Raw genomic sequence first — 24,862 nt, 5'->3', positions numbered from 1 at the left:
TCAATAATAAATATGGCAGTGCCATGTTGGCATTTTTTTTTTCCATAACTTGAGTTGCTTTATTTTGAAAAACCTTGTTACATTGTTTAATGCATCACAACAAAATTAGGCATAATAATGTATTAATTCCACGACTGTATATATCGGTATCGGTTGATATCGGAATCGGTAATTAAGAGTTGGACAATATCGGGATATCGGCAAAAAAGCCATTATCGGACATCTCTAGTAAAAATTAATATTAAAAAGTGCTATATGCTTTTCTAAAAAGGTAGATTTTGAGTCCTAAATAAGCACCAACAATTATGAACAGAGCAAAACTATGTAATAGGAAAAATGTAATACAAATTAATAATACATACCGTATTTTTCGGACTATAAGTCGCAGTTTTTTTTCATAGTTTGGCCGGGCTCCAGTGCGATTTATATGTTTTTCCCTTCTTTATTATGCATAATAATGTGTTAATTCCACGACTGTATATATCGGTATCGGTTGATAACGGAATCGGTAATTATGAGTTGGACAATATCGGAATATCGGATATCGGCAAAAAAGCCATTATCGGACATCTCTAGTAAAAATTAATATTAAAAAGTGCTATATGCTTTTCTAAAAAGGTAGGTTTTGAGTCCTAAATAAGCACCAACAATTATGAACAGAGCAAAACTATGTAATACGAAAAATGTAATACAAATTAATAATACATACCGTATTTTTCGGACTATAAGTCGCAGTTTTTTTTCATAGTTTGGCCGGGCTCCAGTGCGATTTATATATGTTTTTTCCTTCTTTATTATGCATAATAATGTGTTAATTCCACGACTGTATATATCGGTATCGGTTGATAACGGAATCGGTAATTATGAGTTGGACAATATCGGAATATCGGATATCGACAAAAAAGCCATTATCGGACATCTCTAGTAAAAAATTATATTAAAAATGTGCTATATGCTTTTCTAAAAAGGTAGGTTTTGAGTCCTAAATAAGCACCAACAATTATGAACAGAGCAAAACTATGTAATACGAAAAATGTAATACAAATTAATAATACATACCGTATTTTTCGGACTATAAGTCGCAGTTTTTTTCATAGTTTGGCCGGGCTCCAGTGCTACTTATATGTTTTTTTCCTTCTTTATTATGCATAATAATGTGTTAATTCCACGACTGTATATATCGGTATCGGTTGATAACGGAATCTGTAATTATGAGTTGGACAATATCGGAATATCGGCAAAAAAGCCATTATCGGACATCTCTAGTAAAAATGAATATTAAAAAGTGCTATATGCTTTTCTAAAAAGGTAGGTTTTGAGTCCTAAATAAGCACCAACAATTATGAACAGAGCAAAACTATGTAATACGAAAAATGTAATACAAATTAATAATACATACCGTATTTTTCGGACTATAAGTCGCAGTTTTTTTCATAGTTTGGCCGGGCTCCAGTGCGATTTATATACGTTTTTTTCCTTCTTTATTATGCATTTTTGGCAGGTGCGACTTATACTCCGAAAAATACGATATATTTATAAAAATGTTTTGCCTTTTTAAATATATGCATTATCGCAAATTATGCAAATGATATGATGCTGCCATATTGACACCACCCTGGCCACAACCCCACCACACCACACCCCCTCCCGCCACAAGTATATTGGCAATATGTGGGAAACACTGAAAGTTTCCAGTGTCCATGCACGTTTGTTTCGCACATGACGTCTTTCATCAGACATTGTTGGCGCCGATGACAATCATTGATTTGGTTTCCCCGGTTGTATTTCCCAGGTGTTGCTTTGAAGGCTGGAGGTGTGGCGTTAAGTGATGAAATGTTACTATCAGTGTTTATCGCGTCATCTTTTCACCCAAACGGTCCACTGGAGGAAACTGCACCCTCGGCGTCTTCCTCTCAAGAGTCAAGTAATGTACTCCAATTTACTACTCAGATGAAACTACCTCCACCTGTGCCAAACAACTCAAATAATGTCTTCAGGTGCCTCCAAAGACTTCATTTCCCCCAGGGTCATTGTCTCAGTGTGGAAAAAAAAACCCACTTGTGTCAGTGACAAGCATCCTGGAGACAACGATCCAGTAATCACTGGTAAAGAATACTGGACATCAACAGCCTCCAGTTCCTAAAAGACACGCCGTATCGTTCTGATTGGACGAGGGACTTTGGGGACAAAAGGTTGCCCCGGTGTGGCCGGCACCAGACCGACAAGGTTGCGTGAACAGAGCAGGCGCCGCTCACAAGGTCACTTTAACAGGTCGGTTGATTCAACGCGGATCAGGAGCCGAATGTTTATCTGAGGCTTAGACCCAGTTCTTCCACTTGGTTTGCATGGACATATAAGGCGGACTGAGACAGCAAGTCTTGTGATCAGATGGAATGTGTTCTGATCCGGACAGGCGCCGCTCCTTCGCTAAATTACAAGCGTTGGCGAGTTGCATTTCTACAAGTCGATGCACCAGAGCGCACAAAAACATCAAGTGTGTGTGTGCCTGTTTGCAAGTTAAAGCCTTGGCAGAGGTCAGCTTTCTCCGATTATCTCTTTTGCCAGCGTTTTGTTTCAATCGTGACCACATCACATTGGGGATGTAACAATATGACCGAAATTATCACGATTATCATTTTTATTGCCATTTTGTTGAGTGTGCTTATTATACACACACTGAAATCTTTAGATCAGGGGTGTCCAATGAACAATTGTGTTTTCATATCATATACAAACAGCCAGCGGTCTGATAGCTGCCGTTTGGACGCCATCTGGTGGCCAACAAAAGTAACTCAAGTCAGTGACTATTGATTAACATGCACAGCAATTACTTATAAGACCCAATCCAAACAACCTTCCCTAGTCATGGAGCAGGGGGAAAAAAATTCAACTAGCGTAAAAACATAACACAACTTCCTCATTGAACTTTGTGGATCTTATTAAAAAAAAGTCCAATCAGCATAAAAAATACATCCATTACAAGGTATTAGAGATGTCCGATAATGGCTTTCTTGCCGATATCCGATATTGTCCAACTCTTAATTACCGATTCCGATATCAACCGATAGCGATATTTACAGTCGTGGATTTAACACATTATTATGCCTAATTTTGTTGTGATGCCCCACTGGATGCATTAAACCAGTGGTTCTCAACCTTTTTTCAGTGATGTACCCCCTGTGAATTATTTTTGAATTCAAGTACCCCCTAATCAAAGCAAAGCATTTTTGGTTGAAAAAAAGAGATAAAGAAGTAAAATACAGCACTATGTCATCAGTTTCTGATTTATTAGATTGCATAACAGTGCAAAATATTGCTCATTTGTAGTGGTCTTTCTTGAACTATTTGGAAAAAAAGATAGGTTTTTATTTATATTTATAAAGGATTTTTGAATTGTTGCTATTTTTAGAATATTTAAGAAAAATCTCACGTACCCCTTGGCATACCTTCAAGTACCCCCAGGGGTACGCGTACCCCCATTTGAGAACCACTGCATTAAACAATGTAACAAGTTTTTTCAAAATAAAGCAACTCAAGTTATGGGAAAAAAAATGCCAACATGGCACTGCCATATTTATTATTGAAGTCACAAAGTGCATTATTTTTTTTAACATGTCTCAAAAACAGCAGCTTGGAATTTGGGACATGCTCTCCCTGAGAGAGCATGAGGAGGTTGAGGTGGGGGGGGGGGGGGGGGGGGGGTATATTGTAGCGTCCCGGAAGAGTTAGTGCTGCAAGGGGTTCTGGGTATTTGTTCTGGTGTGTTTATGTTGTGTTACGGTGCGGATGTTCTCCCGAAATGTGTTTGTCACTCTTGTTTGATGTGGGTTCACAGTGTGGCGCATATTTGTAACAGTGTTAAAGTTGTTTATACGGCCACCCTCAGTGTGACCTGTATGGCTGTTGACCAAGTATGCATTGAATTCACTTGTGTGTGTGAAAAGCCGTAGATATTATGTGACTGGGCCGGCAAGCAAAGGCAGTGCCTTTAAGGTTTATTGGCGCTCTGTACTTCTCCCTACGTCCGTGTCAATTAATATATTCTGTAGACATACCCTCTTCCGCTCTTTTTTCCTGAAAGCTGATCTGTCCAGTTTTGGAGTTGGCCAGGGAAGCTAGGGTCGATGTGAGCCAAGACATCCAGGGGGTTTAGCTCGCTCGTCTGCGGGAACAAACTGCCGCCATTGCTTGCCGTGCTACCGAGGTCCTTTGTCCCTGAATTGCTCACACACTCCGGCAGATTCAATGGGGGTCTGGCGGCAGATTTCTTTGACTTTATCGTTGGAAATGCATCTGCTTTGAGTGTCGCAGGATATCCACACATTCTTGCCATCTCTGTCGTAGCATGGCTTTCGTCGGTAAAGCGTGCGGAACAAACGTCCAATTTCTTGCCACTTTGGCATCTTTGGGCCACTGGTGCAACTTGAATCCGTCCCTGTTCGTGTTGTTACACCCTCCGACAACACACCGACGAGGCATGATGTCTCCAAGGTACGGAAAACAGTCAAAAAAACGGAAAATAACAGAGCTGATTTGACTCTGTGTTTGAGAAAATGGCGGATTGCTTCCCGATCGCTCCGAGAGCGAATATTAGAAAGGCGTTTAATTCGCCAAAATTCACCCATTTAGAGTTCGGAAATCGGTTAAAAAAATATATGGTCTTTTTTCTGCAACATCAAGGTATATATTGACGCTTACATAGGTCTGCTGATAATGTTCCCCTTTAAGACAAGACAAAACTACACAAAAAGCAGGAGAAATAAGGGAACGTGTCTGCCTTCACTGAGAGCCAAAGAGGAGAAAGACACTTTTCTTACTTAGTCACCATAATGAAATTAATGAAGTAATTGAATTACTAGTACATTCAGCTGAAGTCATAAACAAATAGAAGAGCATCAATCTTTTGGCAACATCTGCGTGTGTCGTTCAGTACACGGCGTTAAGAACACACAGCAGCAGATGGTCAAGACAAACTTGTGCCTGACTCGGGCCGGGGGCCGCCTCGAGGGCCCCTCCCCCCCCGCTCTGGGTGGCGATGAGGAGGAGCACGCCGGCGTCGCGCTGAGGAGGTGGGAAATGTGTGGAGCCGTGTGAATTTGAACGTGTAATGCTGAAGCAGAGGGTGAGGGGCGGAGAGGCGGTTGAGGCGGGGTGTTGACATTCCTCCGTTTCCCTGGCAACGCCACATGAATACTAAGTGCTCGGCGTCGGTGCAGGTCTGGGGTTTGGATCTTAGATCTAGGTCGGGGGGGTCAGCAACCCGCGGCTCTCGAGCCGAATGCGGCTCGTTAGTGCATTTTTAAAAAAGGATTGAAAATGGAAAAAGATGGGGGGGAAATAATGTTTTTGTTTTAGTATGTTTTTAGTTGGAGGACAAACATGACAGAAACCGTCCCAATTGTTAGAAAGCGCACTGTTTAATATGTTTGTGTGTATACGTCACTGATGACACTATTTGTTATGTCCTACTAATTTCTGTGACGCAACAATTTGTTGACATGTCAAATCTTCCACTCCTTTGTCTCATTTTGTCCACCAAACGTTTTATGCTGTGCGTGAATGCACAAAGGTGCGCTTTGTGGATGTTATTGACTTGTGTGGAGAGCTAATCAGGCATATTTGGTCAGAGCATGACTGACTGCGAGTTAATCAATGCTAACATGCTTTTTAGGCTAGCTGTATGTACATAATGCATCATTATGCCCCATTTGTAGGTATATTTGATATCCTTTACTTTTATCCTCTTTGTATATAACTTAGTTTTGCATGTCTCATGACACATTATCTGTATGTAATATTGGCTGCATTTCTGATCGTTGCTTAGGTGCCATGTTGTTCCAGACCACAGTAAACATTACCTGGCTTGCCAAAGATTGTAAACAAATTATTAAAAGAAGACAGCCTGCCGTTTCCTTTAACTTGGACACACACATCTTTGGCCATTAAAAGCCAGTCATTTCCAGGAGTTATCTCACCTTCTGAGTAGCCTCTAAATTTACTAATGGTTTCTAATGTTGTAAAAATGTGTCGAATAAATATTACATTTCAACATTTCCGTCAACGAAGATTTGCTCCAGCCTGCGACACATAGTCATTTCGATAGTAGGCTATTATAGCTAATATAGACACTTACGTCATGGGTTGTCTTCATTATAACACTTATATAAGACTTTTAAAGTCATTTTGATAGTAGGCTAAAAAGCTAATATAGACACTTACATCATGTGTTGTCTTCATTATAACACTTATATAGGACTTTTAAAGTCATTTTGATAGTAGGCTAATATAGACACTTACATCATGCGTTGTCTTCATTATAACACTTATATAAGTCTTTTAAAGTCATTTTGATAGTAGGCTAATATAGCTAATATAGACACTTACGTCATGTGTTGTCTTCATTATAACACTTATATAAGATTTTTAAGTTATTTTGATAGTAGGCTAACATGGACACTTACATCATGTGTTGTCTTCATTACAACACTTATATAAGACTTTTAAAGTCATTTTGATAGTAGGCTAATATAGCTAATATAGACACTTACGTCACGTGTTGTCTTCATTATAACACTTATATAAGACTTTTAAAGTCATTTTGATAGTAGGCTAATATAGCTAATATAGACACATCATGTGTTGTCTTCATTATAACTTATATCAGACTTTTAAAGTCATTTTGATAGTAGGCTAATATGGACACTTACATCATGTGTTGTCTTCATTATAACACTTATATAAGACTTTTAAAGTCATTTTGATAGTAGGCTAATATAGCCACTTACATCATGTGTTGTCTTCATTATAACACTTATATAAGACTTTTAAATTCATTTTGATAGTAGGCTAATATGGACACTTACATCATGTGTTGTCTTCATTATAACACTTATATAAGACTTTTAAAGTCATTTTGGTAGTAGGCTAATATAACTAATATAGACACTTACATCATGTGTTGTCTTCATTATAACACTTATATAAGACTTTTAATGTTTTGCGGCTCCAGGCGGATTTGTTTTTTGTATTTTTGGTCCAATGTGGCTCTTTCAACATTTTGGGTTGCAAACCCCTGATGTAGGTATTGTGGGAACATTCCAGAACATCATAGATTAATTAACACAGGTGAGAGTGTGTACTGCAAAGAACACACACACACACCTGGCATCTGCTTAGTCACAAATCAAACGTACTTTTACAATGACAGGAAATCACTGACGCACCACTTAAATCGCTGGCACACACACACACACACACACGTGTCCTTACCCTTTAGCAGCGGCAAAGGTGTGAGCTCGATGGGTTTGCCCTGAGAGCGGAACTGGGACGAACTCTGTGACCGCTTCTGCTTGGCCTTCCTGACAGACTTCCGGGAAAATCCGTCCACTTTGTCCACAGATGGAGGTGTGGTGGCTGCCGAGGACATAGCCCTGCTGTGGGGCAGGGGGGGGGACACGGAGAAAGACACTGCATGTGAGCTACAAGGTACTAGAAAGTTCTGTAAAAAAAAATAAGATCTGTCAACGATCAAACACTAAAGGTGTAATTCCGTAGGAAAACTTTGGTTTTGGTACAGAGGCGTACCGATTTTGTACATAATACACAGAAAATATAAAATAATAAATACAAGCACAGCTCGGTCTTCGGCTAGTCGGAGCAATGCTAACAATACTGCCAAAAAAGTTGAAAACCCTCTTTCCTGTTTTGGAAAACTGCGCCTTTTTTTTGGAATACCTAAACGGAAGTAGTATCCCACCAGAAATCGGTTATGTTTTCCGCTAGAGATGTCCGATAATGGCTTTTTTGCCGATATTCCGATATTGTCCAAATCTTAATTACAGATTCCGATATCAACCGATACCGATATATATATATTGTAGCGTCCCGGAAGAGTGTAAAAAAGGGAATAAATAATCAAAATAAGATCATTAAAAAGCTCATGGAGCCCTTTTTTGCTGTATGTCAACTCTCTTGACCTATGCCCAGACACAGATGAGGAATAATCTCCCTTTTATTTATTAGTATTATTTTATTCTATTTTTTATTTTATTATATATTATTATTATTAATTTTTATTTTATTTTATTATTATTATTATATATATATATTTTTTTTTTTATATATATCTGTCTGTCTCTGGCCTCGTGTGTGTGTGTGTGTGTGTGTGTGAGAATGTGTCTGTCTTTGTCATCTTACTTGTTACATAATTGTGCCATTTGTCCGTCGTTAGTGGGACCTGAGTGGGGTGGGAGGGTGGGTGGGTGGTTTGGGTTTTAAGGGAAAGGGTGTGAATCATTTACTGACTTTAAAATTGTACTGTTTTGACTTGCACTTTTTTCTGTCTATTTGAAAATGCCAATAAAAAAAAGTTGGGGAAAAAAAATAATAAGATCATTAAATGAAATCTAGTTTGGTTACGCCATCATGAGCGCAACACAAGGTTGTAAAAGTTCCAACTACAATTCTAAATAAGATGTTAAAAGCAAACTGAAATCAAATACACACAGCTTAAAGATTGATCAATACCTATTTAAATTGAGTAATACATAAAAATGATGATTTAACAAAATATAAAAGAAATGTACCTGAACAGAACGCTCATGATGGTTGCACCAAAAAGAAACGCTATAAATCGCGTTTTTCCAAGTTTTTGGGGCATTTTTATGCTATTTCCAAGCATCTCCTTTTTATTATTGTTGATTTTAAATGGTTGAACTAATGCATATTATATATGCATACCCTAGTAAACAAACAAAAAGTCATTTATTTTGATTGTTACATTTTGAAGTACATTTGTGCAGGTGGGTGCGAATGTACCCATTACCAGAGCTGTACACGTATTAGGGATGTCCCGATCCAGGTTTTTGCACTTCCGATCCGATACCGATACTGACCGATACTGGCCTATCCGAGCATGTATTAAAGTTTAAAGTTATTTAGCCTACTTAGTTGTCAGAATCATGTTGAAAAGGGTTTTAGTACTCTTGATAACAACTAGCCAGCTGAATTAGGGGAGTTTGAATAATACACAATGGTTGGTAACAAGAAACTGACCTGTTTATTCAAGGATAAACACAAAATAGACAAAATTATACATGACAAACAGAAATGGCATTATTGAACTAGGGCTGGGCGATATGGCCTTTTTTTAAAATATTGCGATATTTTAAGGCCATATTGCGATACACAATATATATCTCGATATTTTGCCTTAGCCTTGAATGAACACTTGATGCATATAATCACAGCAGTATGATGATTCTATGTGTTTTGATTGATTGATTGAGACTTTTATTAGTAGGTTGCACAGTGAAGTACATATTCCGTACAATTGACCACTAAATGGTAACACCCCAATAAGTTTTTCAACTTGTTTAAGTCGGGGTCCACTTAAATTGATTCATGATACAGATATATACTATCAGATATATACTATCATCATAATACAGTCATCACACAAGATAATCACATTGAATTATTTACATTATTTATAATCCAGGGTGTGGAGGGGGGCGCCGGATGTAAGTGTCAAAAAGACAGCCAAAAGAGTTTGATATGAGAATAAATCTAAAGTTAAAATATAGGGTAGAAATGCACCCATTTGCAGGAAATGTAGTCTTGATTTTCAAAATTTTCTTTCAAGGCTTGCATGTCTACATTAAAACATTCTTCTTCATACTGCATTAATATATGCTACTTTTAAACTTTCATGCAGAGAAGGAATTCACAACTAAAAAAATCACTATTTATACATACGGTGTTGATGTGGAAACGTTTGCCTCGGCATTTTGATGGTGTGGACGTGTGGCACCGAATGGAGATAAGCGTCTCGACAGACGTCACAATATTTGAACAATGATGACGAAAACTGTTTTCTCTGTCGTGTCTGTGTGTCGAAAATTGTAATGCGCTTATTTTTTTATTTGATTTTGTGCATGGCATATATTTGCCGTGCGCACAGGCGCGCACCTTAGAGGGAACGTTGGTCACACGGCTGCGCTAGCATCACAGCTAACGTTAGCCATGCTGCTACCTCTCTGCTCGGGGAGGGCGTATACGTATGTGACGTATGACGTGACAGTATGTGACGTATGACGTGACAGTATGTGATGTGTGTAAGAAGGTGCGCTTGCTGTCTGTGAGAGGGAGACACAGAAAAGAGTGAGAAGAGCCTGTCGTGTAATGCCAGCAGCTAAAAGCAACTGCGTGAGAATCCACAGACCTGTGGATGTGTTGAAGGTGTGCTGGAAAATGCGGAATGGAAATTAGGGAGCAGCAGAAAAGTGGAATGTATTATTTAAATCGGTGCGTTGGAAAACACGGACCGGAGTTTTTTTTAAAACTGGATCTGGATCGGCATTTTCCCATGCCTTGCCGATACGCATTTGTTGGCAAATATCGGCGGCCGATCCGATCCAAATATCGGATCGGGACATCCCTAACACGTATATAAATAAACATTTACACAATATTTGTGTGTATATAATTTCACAACGTATATGTCTGCGGCTTATATTCCGGTGCGGCTAATATATGGACCCATGTTGTTTTTCTCTTCTGAAATTTAGCGGGTGCGGCTTGTATCCGCGATAGTCCAGAAAATATGGTCGATTTCAATGAGGTGCCTTGTTGTTGATTGATGCAGTCGGAGAGGTATTCATTACGGCAATTACGTGTGCAAGCATGAAGCATATTAAGGAGGCGTGGCCCATTCTTGCATGTAACGCCTGTGAGGAGAAACTGCCGAGTCACACTAAACCACATCACACATCATGTGTTACACTCTTTCAGCACATGCTTGAAAAGACTTTTAAAAAGTCAACGAAGCAACGAGACAGCTTCAATTCTCTTCACACCTCGATGTGATAAGAAAGTTCATTTGTATTTTTATACACATTTGTTTTGCTTTTGCTGTGTATCACTCACTTCCCCTACGTCTGTCATTAAAATCACATGATCAATCAGGCAAATTAGACAACGAAAACATTGCATCCCTGTGAGACACACTGTGTAGGGGTATTGAGAGTATGGAAACGTGGTGAGTGAGTGGTGTTTTAATAGCAATCCTTTCCAAAAGCAGGGTTTTACCTTATTGTAACTGATCGTAGCGAACGGCCATGGCAAAATTTAAAGGGGAACATTATCACCAGACCTATGTAAGCGTCAATATATACCTTGATGTTGCAGAAAAAAGACCATATATTTTTTTAACGCCTTTCTAATATTCGCTCTCGGAGCGATGACATCACAACGTGGCGTCACATCGGGAAGCAATCCGCCATTTTCTCAAACACCGAGTCAAATCAGCTCTGTTATTTTCCGTTTTTTCGACTGTTTTCCGTACCTTGGAGACATCACGCCTCGTCGGTGTGTTGTCGGAGGGTGTAACAACACGAACAGGGACGGATTCAAGTTGCACCAGTGGCCCAAAGATGCGAAAGTGGCAAGAAATTGGACGTTCGTTCCGCACACTTTACCGACGAAAGCTATGCTACGACAGAGATGGCAAGAATGTGTGGATATCCTGCGACACTCAAAGCAGATGCATTTCCAACGATAAAGTCAAAGAAATCTGCCACCAGACCCCCATTGAATCTGCCGGAGTGTGTGAGCAATTCAGGGACAAAGGTCCTCGGTAGCACGGCAAGCAATGGCGGCAGTTTGTTCCCACAGACGAGCGAGCTATCGACCCTAGCTTCCCTGGCCTGCTGACATCAACTCCAAAACTGGACAGATCAGCTTTCAGGAAAAGAGCGCGGATGAGGGTATGTCTACAGAATATATTAATTGATGAAAATTGGGCTGTCTGCACTCTCAAAGTGCATGTTGTTGCCAAATGTATTTCATATGCTGTAAACCTAGTTCATAGTTGTTAGTTTCCTTTAATGCCAAACAAACACATACCAATCGTTGGTTAAAAGGCAATCGCCAAAATCGTCCTCGCTTTCTCCCGTGTCGCTGGCTGTCGTGTCGTTTTCGTCGGTTTCGCTTGCATACGGTTCAAACCGATATGGCTCAATAGCTTCAGTTTCTTCTTCAATTTGGTTTTCGCTACCTGCCTCCACACTACAACCATCCGTTTCAATACATGCGTAATCTGTTGAATCGCTTAAGCCGCTGAAATCCGAGTCTGAATCCGAGTTAATGTCGCTATAGCTTGCTGTTCTTTCCGCCAAGTTTGTTTGTGTTGGCTTCACTATGTGACGTCCCAGGGAAATGGACGGGTGTATATAACGATGGTTAAAATCAGGCACTTTGAAGCTTTTTTTAGGGATATTGGGTGATGGGTAAAATTTTGAAAAAAACTTCGAAAAATATAATAAGCCACTGGGAACTGATTTTTAATGGTTTTAACCATTCTGAGATTGTGATAATGTTCCCCTTTAAGCCGCCACATCTTAAAAATAAGTAGTTTTTTTTAACTGAAAACTAGGGATGTCCGATAATGGCTTTTTTGCCGATATCCGATATTCCGATATTGTCCAACTCTTAATTACCGATACCGATATCAACCGATTCCGATATATACAGTCGTGGAATTAACACATTATTATGCCTAATTTGGACAACCAGGTATGGTGAAGATAAGGTCCTTTTTAAAAAAAATTAAAAAATAAAATACGATAAATAAATTAAAAACATTTTCTTGAATAAAAAAGAAAGTAAAACAATATAAAAACAGTTACATAAAAACTAGTAATTAATGAAAATGAGTAAAATTAAGTGTTAAAGGTTACGGTAGTACTATTAGTGGACCAGCAGCACGCACAATCATGTGTGCTTACGGACTGTATCCCTTGCAGACTGTATTGATATATATTGATATATAATGTAGGAACCACAATATTAATAACAGAAAGAAACAACCCTTTTGTGTGAATGAGTGTGAATGGGGGAGGGAGGTTTTTTGGGGTTGGTGCACTAATTATAAGTGTATCTTGTGTTTTTTATGTTGATTTAATCAAAATAAAAAAATAAAAAATAACAAAAAACGATACCGATAATTTAAAAAACGATACCGATAATTTCCGATATTACATTTTAAAGCATTTATCGGCCGATAATATCGGACAGCTCTACTGAAAACTAATTAAAGAAATACAATGTAATGTAACCTCCAGAAGAAGTCTAACATCTCACGCTATTTTTAACTATTATTGCCAATCTTATGGTAAAAGCTGGCATAATTCCACAAGGATTTACCTCCCATGCAAACACTTTCCTTTCCGTGCTTCCCCAGACACACAACAAGACTTCCTCATTCTTGGCCAATCAACTTTCAGGCAATCATGGGAACAATGAACATCATCAAATCATGACCACCAGCAGGATTTTACAGTATGAATATATATATATATATATATATATATATATATATATATATATATATATATATATATATATATATATATATATATATATATATATATATATATTAGGGCTGCAACTAACGATTAATTTGATAATCGATTAATCTGTCGATTATTACTTCGATTAATCGATTATCAGATAAAAGAGAAACTAAATTTCTATCCTTTCCAGAATTTTATTGGGGGAAAAAACAGCATACCGGCACCATACTTATTTTGATTATTGTTTCTCAGCTGTTTGTACATGTTGCAGTTTATAAATAAAGGTTTATTTGAAAAAAAAAAAAATAATAATAATAATATAAAAAATTTTTTTGCCTGGATTACTTCGATTAATCGATTAATTATCAGATAAAAGAGAAACTACATTTCTATCCTTTCCAGAATTTTATTGAAAAAAAAACAGCATACTGGCACCATACTTATTTTGATTATTGTTTCTCAGCTGTTTGTACATGTTGCAGTTTATAAATAAAGGTTTATTTAAAAAAAAAAAATGATGATAATAATATTAAAAATAAAAATAAAAATGCCTCTGCGCATGCGCATAGCATAGATCCAACGAATCGATGACTAAATTAATCGCCAACTATTTTTATAATCGATTAGTTGTTGCAGCCCTAATACATACATACATACATACATACATACATACATATATACACACACAGTATATCCGTGTGGAAACGCTTCCCGCCCACACTGCTTGGTGCCTCGTCTGAGCTGCTGTGACGTAGATTACCATAGTAACTAATTAGATGACCATAGTAACTAATTAGATGACCATAGTAACTAATTAGATTACCATAGTAACGAATTAGATGACCATAGTAACTAATTAGATGACCATAGCAACTAATTAAGATTACCATAGTAACTAGTATATCATCCATAAGGGCAGATTCCAAGCATAGAAATACTTAGTATAGTTGAAGACTTACGGTCATTAGAAAACAGCACTGCACATCATAATGGCAGCTACACTTTCCATCTTAAAGATCTAAAAAAATTTTTGGGGGAATGTCCGGCGGGCCAGATTGAAAAGCTTAACGGGCCGCATGTGGCCCCCGGGCCTTAATTTGCCCAGGTCTGATGTCGACACATAGAATCATCATACTGCTGTGATTGTATGCATCAAGTGTTCATTCAAGGCTAAGGCAAAATATCCAGATATATATGGTGTATCGTGACATGGCCTAAACATATCAAGATATTAATAAAAGGCCATATCGCCCAGCCCTAATACGTAAACAGACTCAAACACAAACAATGGATGCGGCTCTGAGACTCGGGAGTCGCCCCAGCGGGAGGAAGCCGAGGAAACCTTCACGGTTGTGTGTGAGCAGCTGATTACATCAAACAAAGCAACACACAAACACATTGCTGCATTTCTTGATGGAATGGGCCTCTCCTCATTAACAGCCAAAGTCAGAGCGCTAGAATTGTGCTTACCTGACTTTTAAAGTCACGGTTATTTTCTTTGCCACCTTTTTGCTTTATAGGCGACAAAGCAACAACTTTATTTTTTCATTTATTTGATTCTTAGTTTATGCTGAGAGCCAAGAGGAACGTTAACAAATAAAAAGCTGTGGGCTGAAAAAGGCCCCCGGGCCCCACTTTGGACCCCTGGTTGACAGCGATGACACACACAAAGTGCAATTTGAACCGTGTCATTAATTATTGTGTGAATGTCCAAAAAAATCATCTATTATTATTATTCCGTTGCAAAAAGTTTGGAGCCCTTCACAGCCCACAGTTTTAATCCGGTTTGAGTATGAAAACATTTGACTCCCCAAAAACATCCATCCATCCATCCATCCATTTTCTACCGCTTGTCCCGTTCGGGGTCGCGAGGGTTGCTGGAGCCTATCTCAGCTGCTCATGGGCGGAAGGCGGGGTACACCCTGGACAAGTCGCCACCTCATCGCAGGGCCAACACAGATAGACAGACAACATTCACACTCACAAATCCCAGATTACCCACAATTCCCACAACCGATTCAAATCGTTCCACCATCCACACACTCCACTCACCTTGGGCAATCAAACTACCATTTTCCAATTTAAAAAAAAAATTCCAGGAATTCCAGGATTTTCCCAAAAAATGTTCGCAGTACACATTTTTCAACCACTTTTGACCATTCCACCTTCAAAACGTTCCTCTTAGTTGGGAAAACAAAAGTTACCTTTTTTTTCCCGTTAAACTTTCCCATTTTCCCCAAATTCCAGGAATTCCAAAATATCCATTTAAATTCCAACTGGTACTATGTCAAAAAGAAATTCCAGGAATTCCCGGTTTTCCCCAGCCCTATTTTCCCAGAAAGTTTTCGCAGTACACATTTTTCAACCGCTTTTGACCATTCCACCTTCAAAATGTTCCTTTTAGTTGGGAAAACAAGCTACCTTTTTTTCTTCCCCGATAAACATTCCCGTTTTCCCCAAATTCTAAGGAATTCCAAAATACCCATTAAAATTCCAACTGGTACAACGTCAACCTTTTTCAACCGTTTCGAAAAAATTCCAACACCAACCCATTCATATCCATCCATCTTCTACCGATTGTCCCGATTTACAAGAAGTTACCAGTTTTCCTGAACATTTCTAGGAATTTCCCATTCAAATGAATGGACATACTCATAGTTCTACAATGCCCTAAATGTTCAAAGTTTTACCCGATTTTGACATTTCAACGATCCACACACTCCACTCACCTTGGGCAATCAAACTACCATTTTCCAATTAAAAAAGATTCCCGGTTTTCCAAAGCCCTATTTTCCCAGAAAGTTTTCGCAGTACACATTTTTCAACCGCTTCTGACCATTCAACATTCAAAACGTTCTTAGTTGTGAAAACAAGTGTTACCCTTTTTTTCCGTAAAACTTTCCCGTTTTCCCCAAATTCCAAAATACCCATTTAAATTCAAACTGGTACAACGTCAACCTTTTTCAACCGTTTTGAAAATGTTTAACACCAACCCATTCATATCATCTAGGACAATTGTGGTATTTTTTATATTTACATAAAGTTACCAGTTTTCCTGAAAATCTTTTGAAATTTATAGTTCAACAATGTCCTAAATTCTCAAAGTTTTGCAGCACTTTTACCCGATTTTGACATTTCAACCATCCACACACTCCACTCACCATGGGCAATCAAACTACCATTTTCCAATTTTAAAAAAATTCTAGGATTTCCCGGGTTTCCAAAGCCCTATTTTCCCAGAAAGTTTTCGCAGTCCACATTTTTCAACCGCTTTTGACCATTCCACCTTCAAAACGTTCCTCTTAGTTGGGAAAACAAAAGTTACCTTTTTTTTTCCGTTAAACTTGCCCGTTTTCCCAAAATTCCAGGAATTCCAAAATACCCATTTAAATTCAAACTGGTACGTCAACCTTTTTCAACCGTTTCGAAAAAAATTCCAACACCAACCCATTCATATCATCTAGGACAATTGTGGTATTATTTATATTTACAAAAAGTTACCAGTTTTCCTGAAAATTTCTATGAATTTCCCATTCAAATGAATGGACATATTCATAGTTCTACAATGCCCTAAATTCTCCAAGTTTAGCAGCATTTTTACCCGATTTTGCCATTTCAACCATACACACACACTACTCTTCCAATATAACGAACCAAAACATGTTCACCCTTCCCCAAGATTCCTGGAATTTGCTGGAACTGCATTTCCCACATTTCTTAAATCGATTTAAATTTGTTCCAACACCCACACACTCCACTCACCCTGGACATTCAAGCCAGCATGTTTGCCGGTTCTGAAAAGTGTTTGACTAGCCGGAAAAATATCCCTGATTACCCAGAATTCCCAGTTTTCTGAGACATTTTCCCATTATAAATGAATGGGGCATTTTTTGAACTTGCACAATTCCCACAACCGATCCAAACCGTTCCACCATCCACACACTCCACTCACTTTGGGCAATCAACTACCATTTTCCAATTTAAAAAAAATTCCAGGATTTCCCGGTTTTCCAAAGCCCTATTTTCCCAGAAAGTTTTCGCAGTACACATTTTTCAACCGCTTTTGACCATTCCACCTTCAAAACATTCCTCTTAGTTGTAAAAACAAAAATTACCTTATTTTTTCATAAAACTTTCCTGTTTCCCCCAAATTCCAGGAATTCCAAAATACCCGTTTATATTCCAACTGTTACTACGTCAACCTTTTTCAACCGTTTGGAAAAATTCCAACACCAACCCATTCATACCATCTAGGACGGGGGTCGGCAACGCGCGGCTTTCGAGCCACAAGCGGCTATTTAGCGCCGCCCTAGTGGCTTCCTGGACCTTTTTCAAAAATGTATGAAAATGGAAAAAGATGAGGAAAAAAACGCCCGCCATTTTGTCCTAATTTCGGAAGTCCTTGAACACACCGTAGTTTGTTTACATGTAGAACTTTCCTTGATGCTGCCACAGAAAAACGTGTTTTATGCCACTCCTCCTTTGTCTCATTTTGTCCATCAAACGTTTTATGCTGTGCGTGAAGCCACAAAGGTGAGCTTTGTTGATGTTATTGGACTCGTGTGGAGTACGAATCAGGCATATTTGGTCACTGCATGACCGCAAGCTAATCGACGCTAACATGCTATTTATGCTAGCTGTATGTACATAGTGCATCATTATGCCTCGTATTTTAGGTATATTTGAGCTCATTTTAGTTGTGGTTTCCGTTTCCTTCAACTTGAACACACACATCTATACTTTTGGCCATTCTAAGCCAGTCATTTTCAGGAGTTATCTCACCCTCGGAAAAGCCTCCGTTGTAGTAATGTTTTCCAATGTTGTAAAAATGTGTAGCATAAATATTACATTTCAACATTTCTGTCAACGAAGATTTGCATCCGCCTGCGACACAGTCATTTTGATAGTAGGCTAATATAGCTAATATAGACACTTACATCATGTGTTGACTTCATTATAACGCTTATACAAGGATTTACATTTTTTGCGGCTCCAGATAGATTTTTTTTGTATTTTTGGTCCAATATGGCTCTTTCAACATTTTGGGTTGCCGACCCCGATCTAGGACAATTGTGGTATTATTTACATTTACATGAAGTTTCCGGTTTTCCAAAACAATTGTAGGAATTTCCCATTCAAATGAAAGGACATATTCAAACTCCTACAATGCCCTAAATTCCTATAGTTGACATTTCAACCACACTTCCAATATAGCGAACCAAAACATGTTCTCCCTTCCCCAAGATTCTTGGAATTTTCTCTGAACGAGCTAACGTTAGCTATCGCTGAATATATATCAGGGCTGGATGATTATGGCAAAAATAATAACCACAATTATTTTTGTATATTTGCGATTAATAACACGATTTTTCAATCATTTGAAAACCCAAGTTTTGATTATATCCTCAAAGCTGAACTTTAAGTACAATTGTAAAAAAACAAAATATATAAATGAGTAACAAATAAAATATTAATTGTTAAAAACACATAAAAATATCAATAGCAATTTAAAAAAAAAAAAAAATTTTTTTTTAACTTTTTACTATTTTGTATCATTAAAAATGTATAATAAAATGTTTGTTAATTAAATGTGAATACCTGCAAATGTATTGGTGCAATACACTAGGGCTGCAACTAACAACTAATTTTATAATCGATTAATCTGTCGATTATTACTTCGATTAATCGATTAAAAATCGGATAAAAGAGACAAACTACATATCTATCCTTTCCAGTATTTTATTGGGGGAAAAAACTGCATAGTGGCACCATACTTATTTTGATTATTGTTTCTCAGCTCTTTGTAAATAAATGTTTATAAAAAAATTAAAAAAAATAATTAAAATTAAATAATAGTAGCCTCTGCGCATGCGCATAGCATAGATCCAACGAATCGGTGACTAAATTAATCGTCAACTATTTTTATAATCGATTTTAATCGATTAGTTGTTGCAGCCCTACAATACACCTTCGGACAATTTTGATCAGTATTTTAAGTCAAAGCGTAAAACTTTTTGTACATCAAATCAACTTTATTTATAAAGCACATTTTAAATTTACCACAGGGGTAGCCAAAGTGCTGTACAATGAACAGGTTAAAAGATAAAACGAGTACCGAGCAAACACAACACAACACAAACAGAACACGATAAAAAATAAATAAATAAAATAGAATAAATAAAAACAGGTTCACAGCAGGTGTATTATGGGGCGCCATTGCAGGATGGATATCACTCAGTGTTAAAAGCCATGGAATAAAAGTATGTTTTTAAGAGAGATTTAAAAACAGGAAGAGAGGAGGCTTGTCTAACACCCAGAGGTAGGTCGTTCCAGAGCTTGGGAGCAGCAACGGCGAAAGCTCTGTCACCTCTAAGCTTCAGCCTTGTGTCAGGGACCGTCAACAGCAGCTGATCGGCTGATCTTAAGGATCGGGTGGGGCAGTAAGGCTGAAGGAGGTCGGAGAGATAGGTTGGCGCGAGGTTGTTTAGACATTTAAAAACAAATAAAAGGAGTTTAAAATTGATTCGATAACGCACAGGGAGCCAGTGAAGGGACGCTAAAATAGGGGTGATGTGCTCACGTCTGCGGGTCTGTGTTAGCAGACGAGCAGCAGAGTTCTGCACCAGCTGCAGGCGGGCGAGGGAGGCCTGGCTAATGCCTACATACAGGGCATTGCAGTAGTCAAGACGAGTCGAGATAAAGGCGTGGATTAATTTCTCAAGATCATGTCTTGATAGAAGCGGTTTCACTTTCGCTATTTGGCGTAATTGATAAAAGCTTTTTTGAACGACGCTGCTGATTTCTTTCTTTAGTTTATTTGGAACATGAACACACTTACATCATAATACATCACACAATTTCATATCATTTCATTTTACATCATGCCCGAAAAGGAGTAGGAAGAAGCAAAGCTTATCTAATCCTACCCCTTTCCCACTTCAAGCGTTTACAAATATATAGAATCATTTACTGACCTTTTTATATAATAAAATAACATCTATGAATTAGTATACAACAGTTTTGTAATATGTAATTAATTAATTAATTCAGTCATTATTAACATACTGAGATGAAGAATATCTTATTTTCAATAAGGCTGAAAGTATTTCTCATAATTCTTCTTTTTTGTACTCTGTAAGCACTATTATTTTGAACAACCTCTTAAACTGGATCATATCAGTACAATTTTTAACTTCTTTACTTAATCCATTCCATAATTTAATTCCACATACTGATATGCTAAAAGTTGTAAGTGTTGTACGTGCATATAAATGTTTTAAATTATTTTTTCCTCTAAGGTTATATTTCTCCTCTTTAGTTGAGAAGAATTGTTGTACATTCTTTGGTAGCAGGCTATAGGTTGCTTTGTACATCATTTTAGCTGTTTGCAATTTTACCAAATCACCAAACTTTAATATTTCTGACTTAATAAATAAAGGGTTTGTGTGTTCTCTATATCCAACATTATGTATTATTCTAACTGATCTTTTTTGTAACACGGTTAGCGAATGTAGCGCACATTTGTAGTTATTTCCCCATATTTCTGCACAATAACTCAGATATGGTAACACTAGCGAGCAGTAGATTTGTTTTTCGAATTTAAAATCTGAGTCGAACTTTACCCCCAGGTTTGTGACACAGTCGCTACTTGTATCAATAAGTGTTTCAAGTACATTTAAAAGGTACTTTTTTTGAAACCTTTGTTTTGTTAGCGCAGTCAGACCGGATGTGGTGCATCACGCTTTTATTTTGAAGGGGGTAAAGTGTGCTGCTGTTCTGAGCTTGACGAGAAATTAGTCGACTTGAGGCTGTCAAATAATGTAAATTAAAAAAAAGAGAGCCTCTCGAGTTGCGACTGCTGTACGGTTTGTACGTTGATCTTACATCCATGATGTTGCATACCTGCCAACTTTTGAAATCATAAAAACCTAGTAGCCAGGGTCCAGGGGCCGCAGGCCCCGGTAGGTCCAGGACAAAGTCCTGGTGGGGGGTTCAGGGGGGCTTCTTCGCCCCCCGACGCAAAATGATTGATTGCATTCAGACAGGTTAAAATGTTGCTAAAACCATCACTTTTCTATCAGTCACAGTGACTTTTCAAAACAAAAATATTACAGCAAAAATCATATGGGTTGATTGACATGTTTATTCTGTAAACTAACTTCAATAGTTTGAAATTATTTTGACAGTTAATGCCAGTTATCCTGTCAACCTTTCACAAGACTTCAATTTGTTAATTGAAAGTATAAACAGTATAAACACTTTTTACAGTAAACAAATGGTAAAACAGTACTAAACAATTCCATTAAAAAAAAAAATTGGTGTCATTATTAACTTTCTGTCCAAGCTTGTATAATCTACTGCCTTGTTCAATTGTAAAAAATATTCTGTGCCTAAAATTCACATTTCTATCACAATTATCATACTGTAAACATGGTAAGCTAACTTCATTAAAATTAATAGTCCTGTCAATAGCATGGAATTACAATTCAAATGTAGTTTTTTTGTAAGCCTTTCAAAAGAATTCAAAATATGAAAAATTAATGAAAATTAATTTAAGCCATCAGACACTTGAAAAGTGGCACATCACATCTCTAATGTAATCATTTTAACTTTTCAACAGAAATAGCACTGCAAAAATATTAAGGGCATACTTCTGTATTTTGGTAGTTATGCTGTCAACATTTAACAAGATTTCTTCAACTTGGACTTGAAAGCATAAATAGTATAAACACTTTTAACAGTATAACAGTACTAAACAATTCCAATAGATAACATTGGTGTCATTACCTTTTTGTGGCTAAAATCCGAAAAACGTTGAAAGTTTTCCACTTGTATCGCTAGCAACGGCATTAGACTTGTGTTTTTTTGTCCCAACGTGGTCTTTTACATCGCTAATTCCTCCGTGTCCGATCGAAAAATCTTGTCTGCACAAGGTGCAATTCGCGTAGTTTTCACCCTTTTTGGAACGGATAATTATTCCCGGATAGGCTTTTGAATATTCTTCACGGAATGACTGCAGTTTTCTTTTCGGTTTAAGACTCGTTTGCGATTTTTCTCCGGCTGATTCCATGATCGTTCGCTCGTTTGGAAACAATGGCAACAGGTGCCTCGTGCTTGGCAGCAGTGCTATAAATAGCCTCGCGTATGGCATTCGGAATGGCTCGATAGGAAGTTACGGGAAGCAGTGTCGATTGTCATTGTTGTTACGCGATTTCGTAAATAAAACTTTTTAAAAAATTATTTTTTTAATTAATGAAAAACCGTATTTTTTATCACTGCAACCGTAACCCGGAATAGGTTGATGAAAACCGTACTAATTACGGGAAAACCGGAGTAGTTGGCAGGTATGGTAAAGTGTGCTGCTGTTCTGAGCTTGACGAGAAATTAGTCGACTTGAGGCTGTCAAAAAATGTAAATTAAAAAAAAGAGAGCCTCTCGAGTTGCGACTGCTGTACTGTTTGTACGTTGATCTTACATTCACGATGTCGTTCACAACAACACAAGCAGAGCTTCTGAGTTGAGTGGCCGCCTTGGCGTTGTTTAGTTCAGGACGGGGGTGGGGGGTGTCGGGGATAAAAGAGCGGTACAGGACACATTATCTCCCAAACAAATGTTCCTTCTCTTCACAATGACATCATTTCACTTACGTTTATGTCTTGGCCGCTCTGGTGAGGATGCTTAGGTGAATAAGACCCTGCTGGCTACACTCTGACGCCTGAATATTGCCTGACATCATGGACACCATTGATGGCAAGGCTACATGATAGGTTCACTGCCAAGGAGGCACGTGAAAAACAGGAAGAGACAGCTGCCTTGGAACAACTCTTCCTGTTGGGACATCCTTCGTCTGACACCATCGAGCATCAAAAGCGTCCTCTGACAAATTCGACCTCTCGATTTGGACAACTATCAAGATGTGCAGAGAACCGTGTGGACATCTGTTTCCCATACCTTTGTTTACAAACCCTGTTTCCATATGAGTTGGGAAATTGTGTTAGATGTAAATATAAACGGAATACAATGATTTGCAAATCATTTTCAACCCATATTCAGTTGAATATGCTACAAAGACAACATATTTGATGTTCAAACTGATAAACAAACATTTTTTTTTTTGCAAATAATCATTAACTTTAGAATTTGATGCCAGCAACACGTGACAAAGAAGTTGGGAAAGGTGGCAATAAATACTGATAAAGTTGAAGAATGCTCATCAAACACTTATTTGGAACATCCCACAGGTGAACAGGCAAATTGGGAACAGGTGGGTGCCATGATTGGGTATAAAAGCAGATCCATTAAATGCTCAGTCATTCACAAACAAGGATGGGGCGAGGATCACCACTTTGTCAACAAATGCGTGAGCAAGTTGTTGAACAGTTTAAGAAAAACCTTTCTCAACCAGCTATTGCAAGGAATTTAGGGATTTCACCATCTACGGTCCGTAATATCATCAAATGGTTCAGAGAATCTGGAGAAATCACTGCACGTAAGCCATGATATTACGCACCTTGGATCCCTCAGGCTGTACTGCATCAAAAAGCCACATCAGTGTGTAAAGGATATCACCACATGGACTCAGGAACACTTCAGAAAACCACTGTCAGTAACTACAGTTGGTCGCTACATCTGTAAGTGCAAGTTAAAACTCTCCTATGCAAGGCGAAAACCGTTTATCAACAACACCCAGAAACGCCGTCGGCTTCGCTGGGCCTGGGCTCATCTAATTTTTTTTGGAAACTGTGGACGTCGTGTCCTCTGGACCAAAGAGGAAAAGAACCATCCGGATTGTTATAGGCGCAAAGTTGAAAAGCCAGCATGTGTGATGGTATGGGGGTGTATTAGTGCCCAAGACATGGGTAACTTACACATCTGTGAAGGTGCCATTAATGCTGAAAGGTACACACAAGTTTTGGAGCAACATATGTTGCCATCCAAGCAACCTTACCATGGACGCCCCTGCTTATTTCAGCAAGACAATGCCAAGCCACATGTTACATCAACGTGGCTTCATAGTAAAAGAGTGCGGGTACTAGACTGGCCTGCCTGTAGTCCAGACCTGTCTCCCATTGAAAATGTGTGGCTTACTTGGTGTCATTTCCACTTCTGCTCATGTTACGATATGTCGCGATCTATCAATGCTGAACTCATTGATGACTTTTATACTGCGTTTAGAGATAAAGTTGAAGCTTTAATGGCTTCTCCTTAGTGTGTGTATAGGTTTTATTTCAGGATGTTGCCGATTCCAATACCGTTCATCCATTAGTCAGATCAGCCGATACATATATTGATTACAGATGTCCGATAATGGCTTTTTTGCCGATATCTGATATTGTCCAACTCTTAATCACCAATTCCAATATCAACCGATACAGATATATACAGTCGTGAAATTAACACATTATTATGCCTAATTTTGTCGTGATGCCCCGCTGGATGCATTAAACAATGTAACAAGGTTTTCCAAAATAAATCAACTCAAGTTATAGAAAAAAAATGTCAACATGGCA

General features: G+C 38.1%; 1 protein-coding gene across 7 annotated transcripts in view; it reads right to left on the bottom strand.

Annotated features, from left to right (window-relative positions):
• Window positions 1-24,862, bottom strand: part of ppp2r5eb (protein phosphatase 2, regulatory subunit B', epsilon isoform b) — a 117,224-nt gene that overhangs the window by 62,013 nt on the left and 30,349 nt on the right. For 5 of the 7 annotated variants that reach the window (XM_061987571.2, XM_061987574.2, XM_061987572.2 and 2 more), the window contains one exon: window positions 7,270-7,433. In XM_061987571.2, the coding sequence (XP_061843555.1) occupies window positions 7,270-7,433 (164 nt within the window). The remainder of the gene's footprint in view (window positions 1-7,269; window positions 7,434-24,862) is intronic. The other 2 variants (XM_061987573.2, XM_061987575.2) reach the window with 1 other exon arrangement.

The sequence above is a fragment of the Nerophis lumbriciformis genome, linkage group LG26 (assembly GCF_033978685.3).
Source record: "Nerophis lumbriciformis linkage group LG26, RoL_Nlum_v2.1, whole genome shotgun sequence".
NCBI lineage: Eukaryota > Metazoa > Chordata > Actinopteri > Syngnathiformes > Syngnathidae > Nerophis > Nerophis lumbriciformis.
This window is presented reverse-complemented; position numbering and strand designations above follow the sequence as displayed.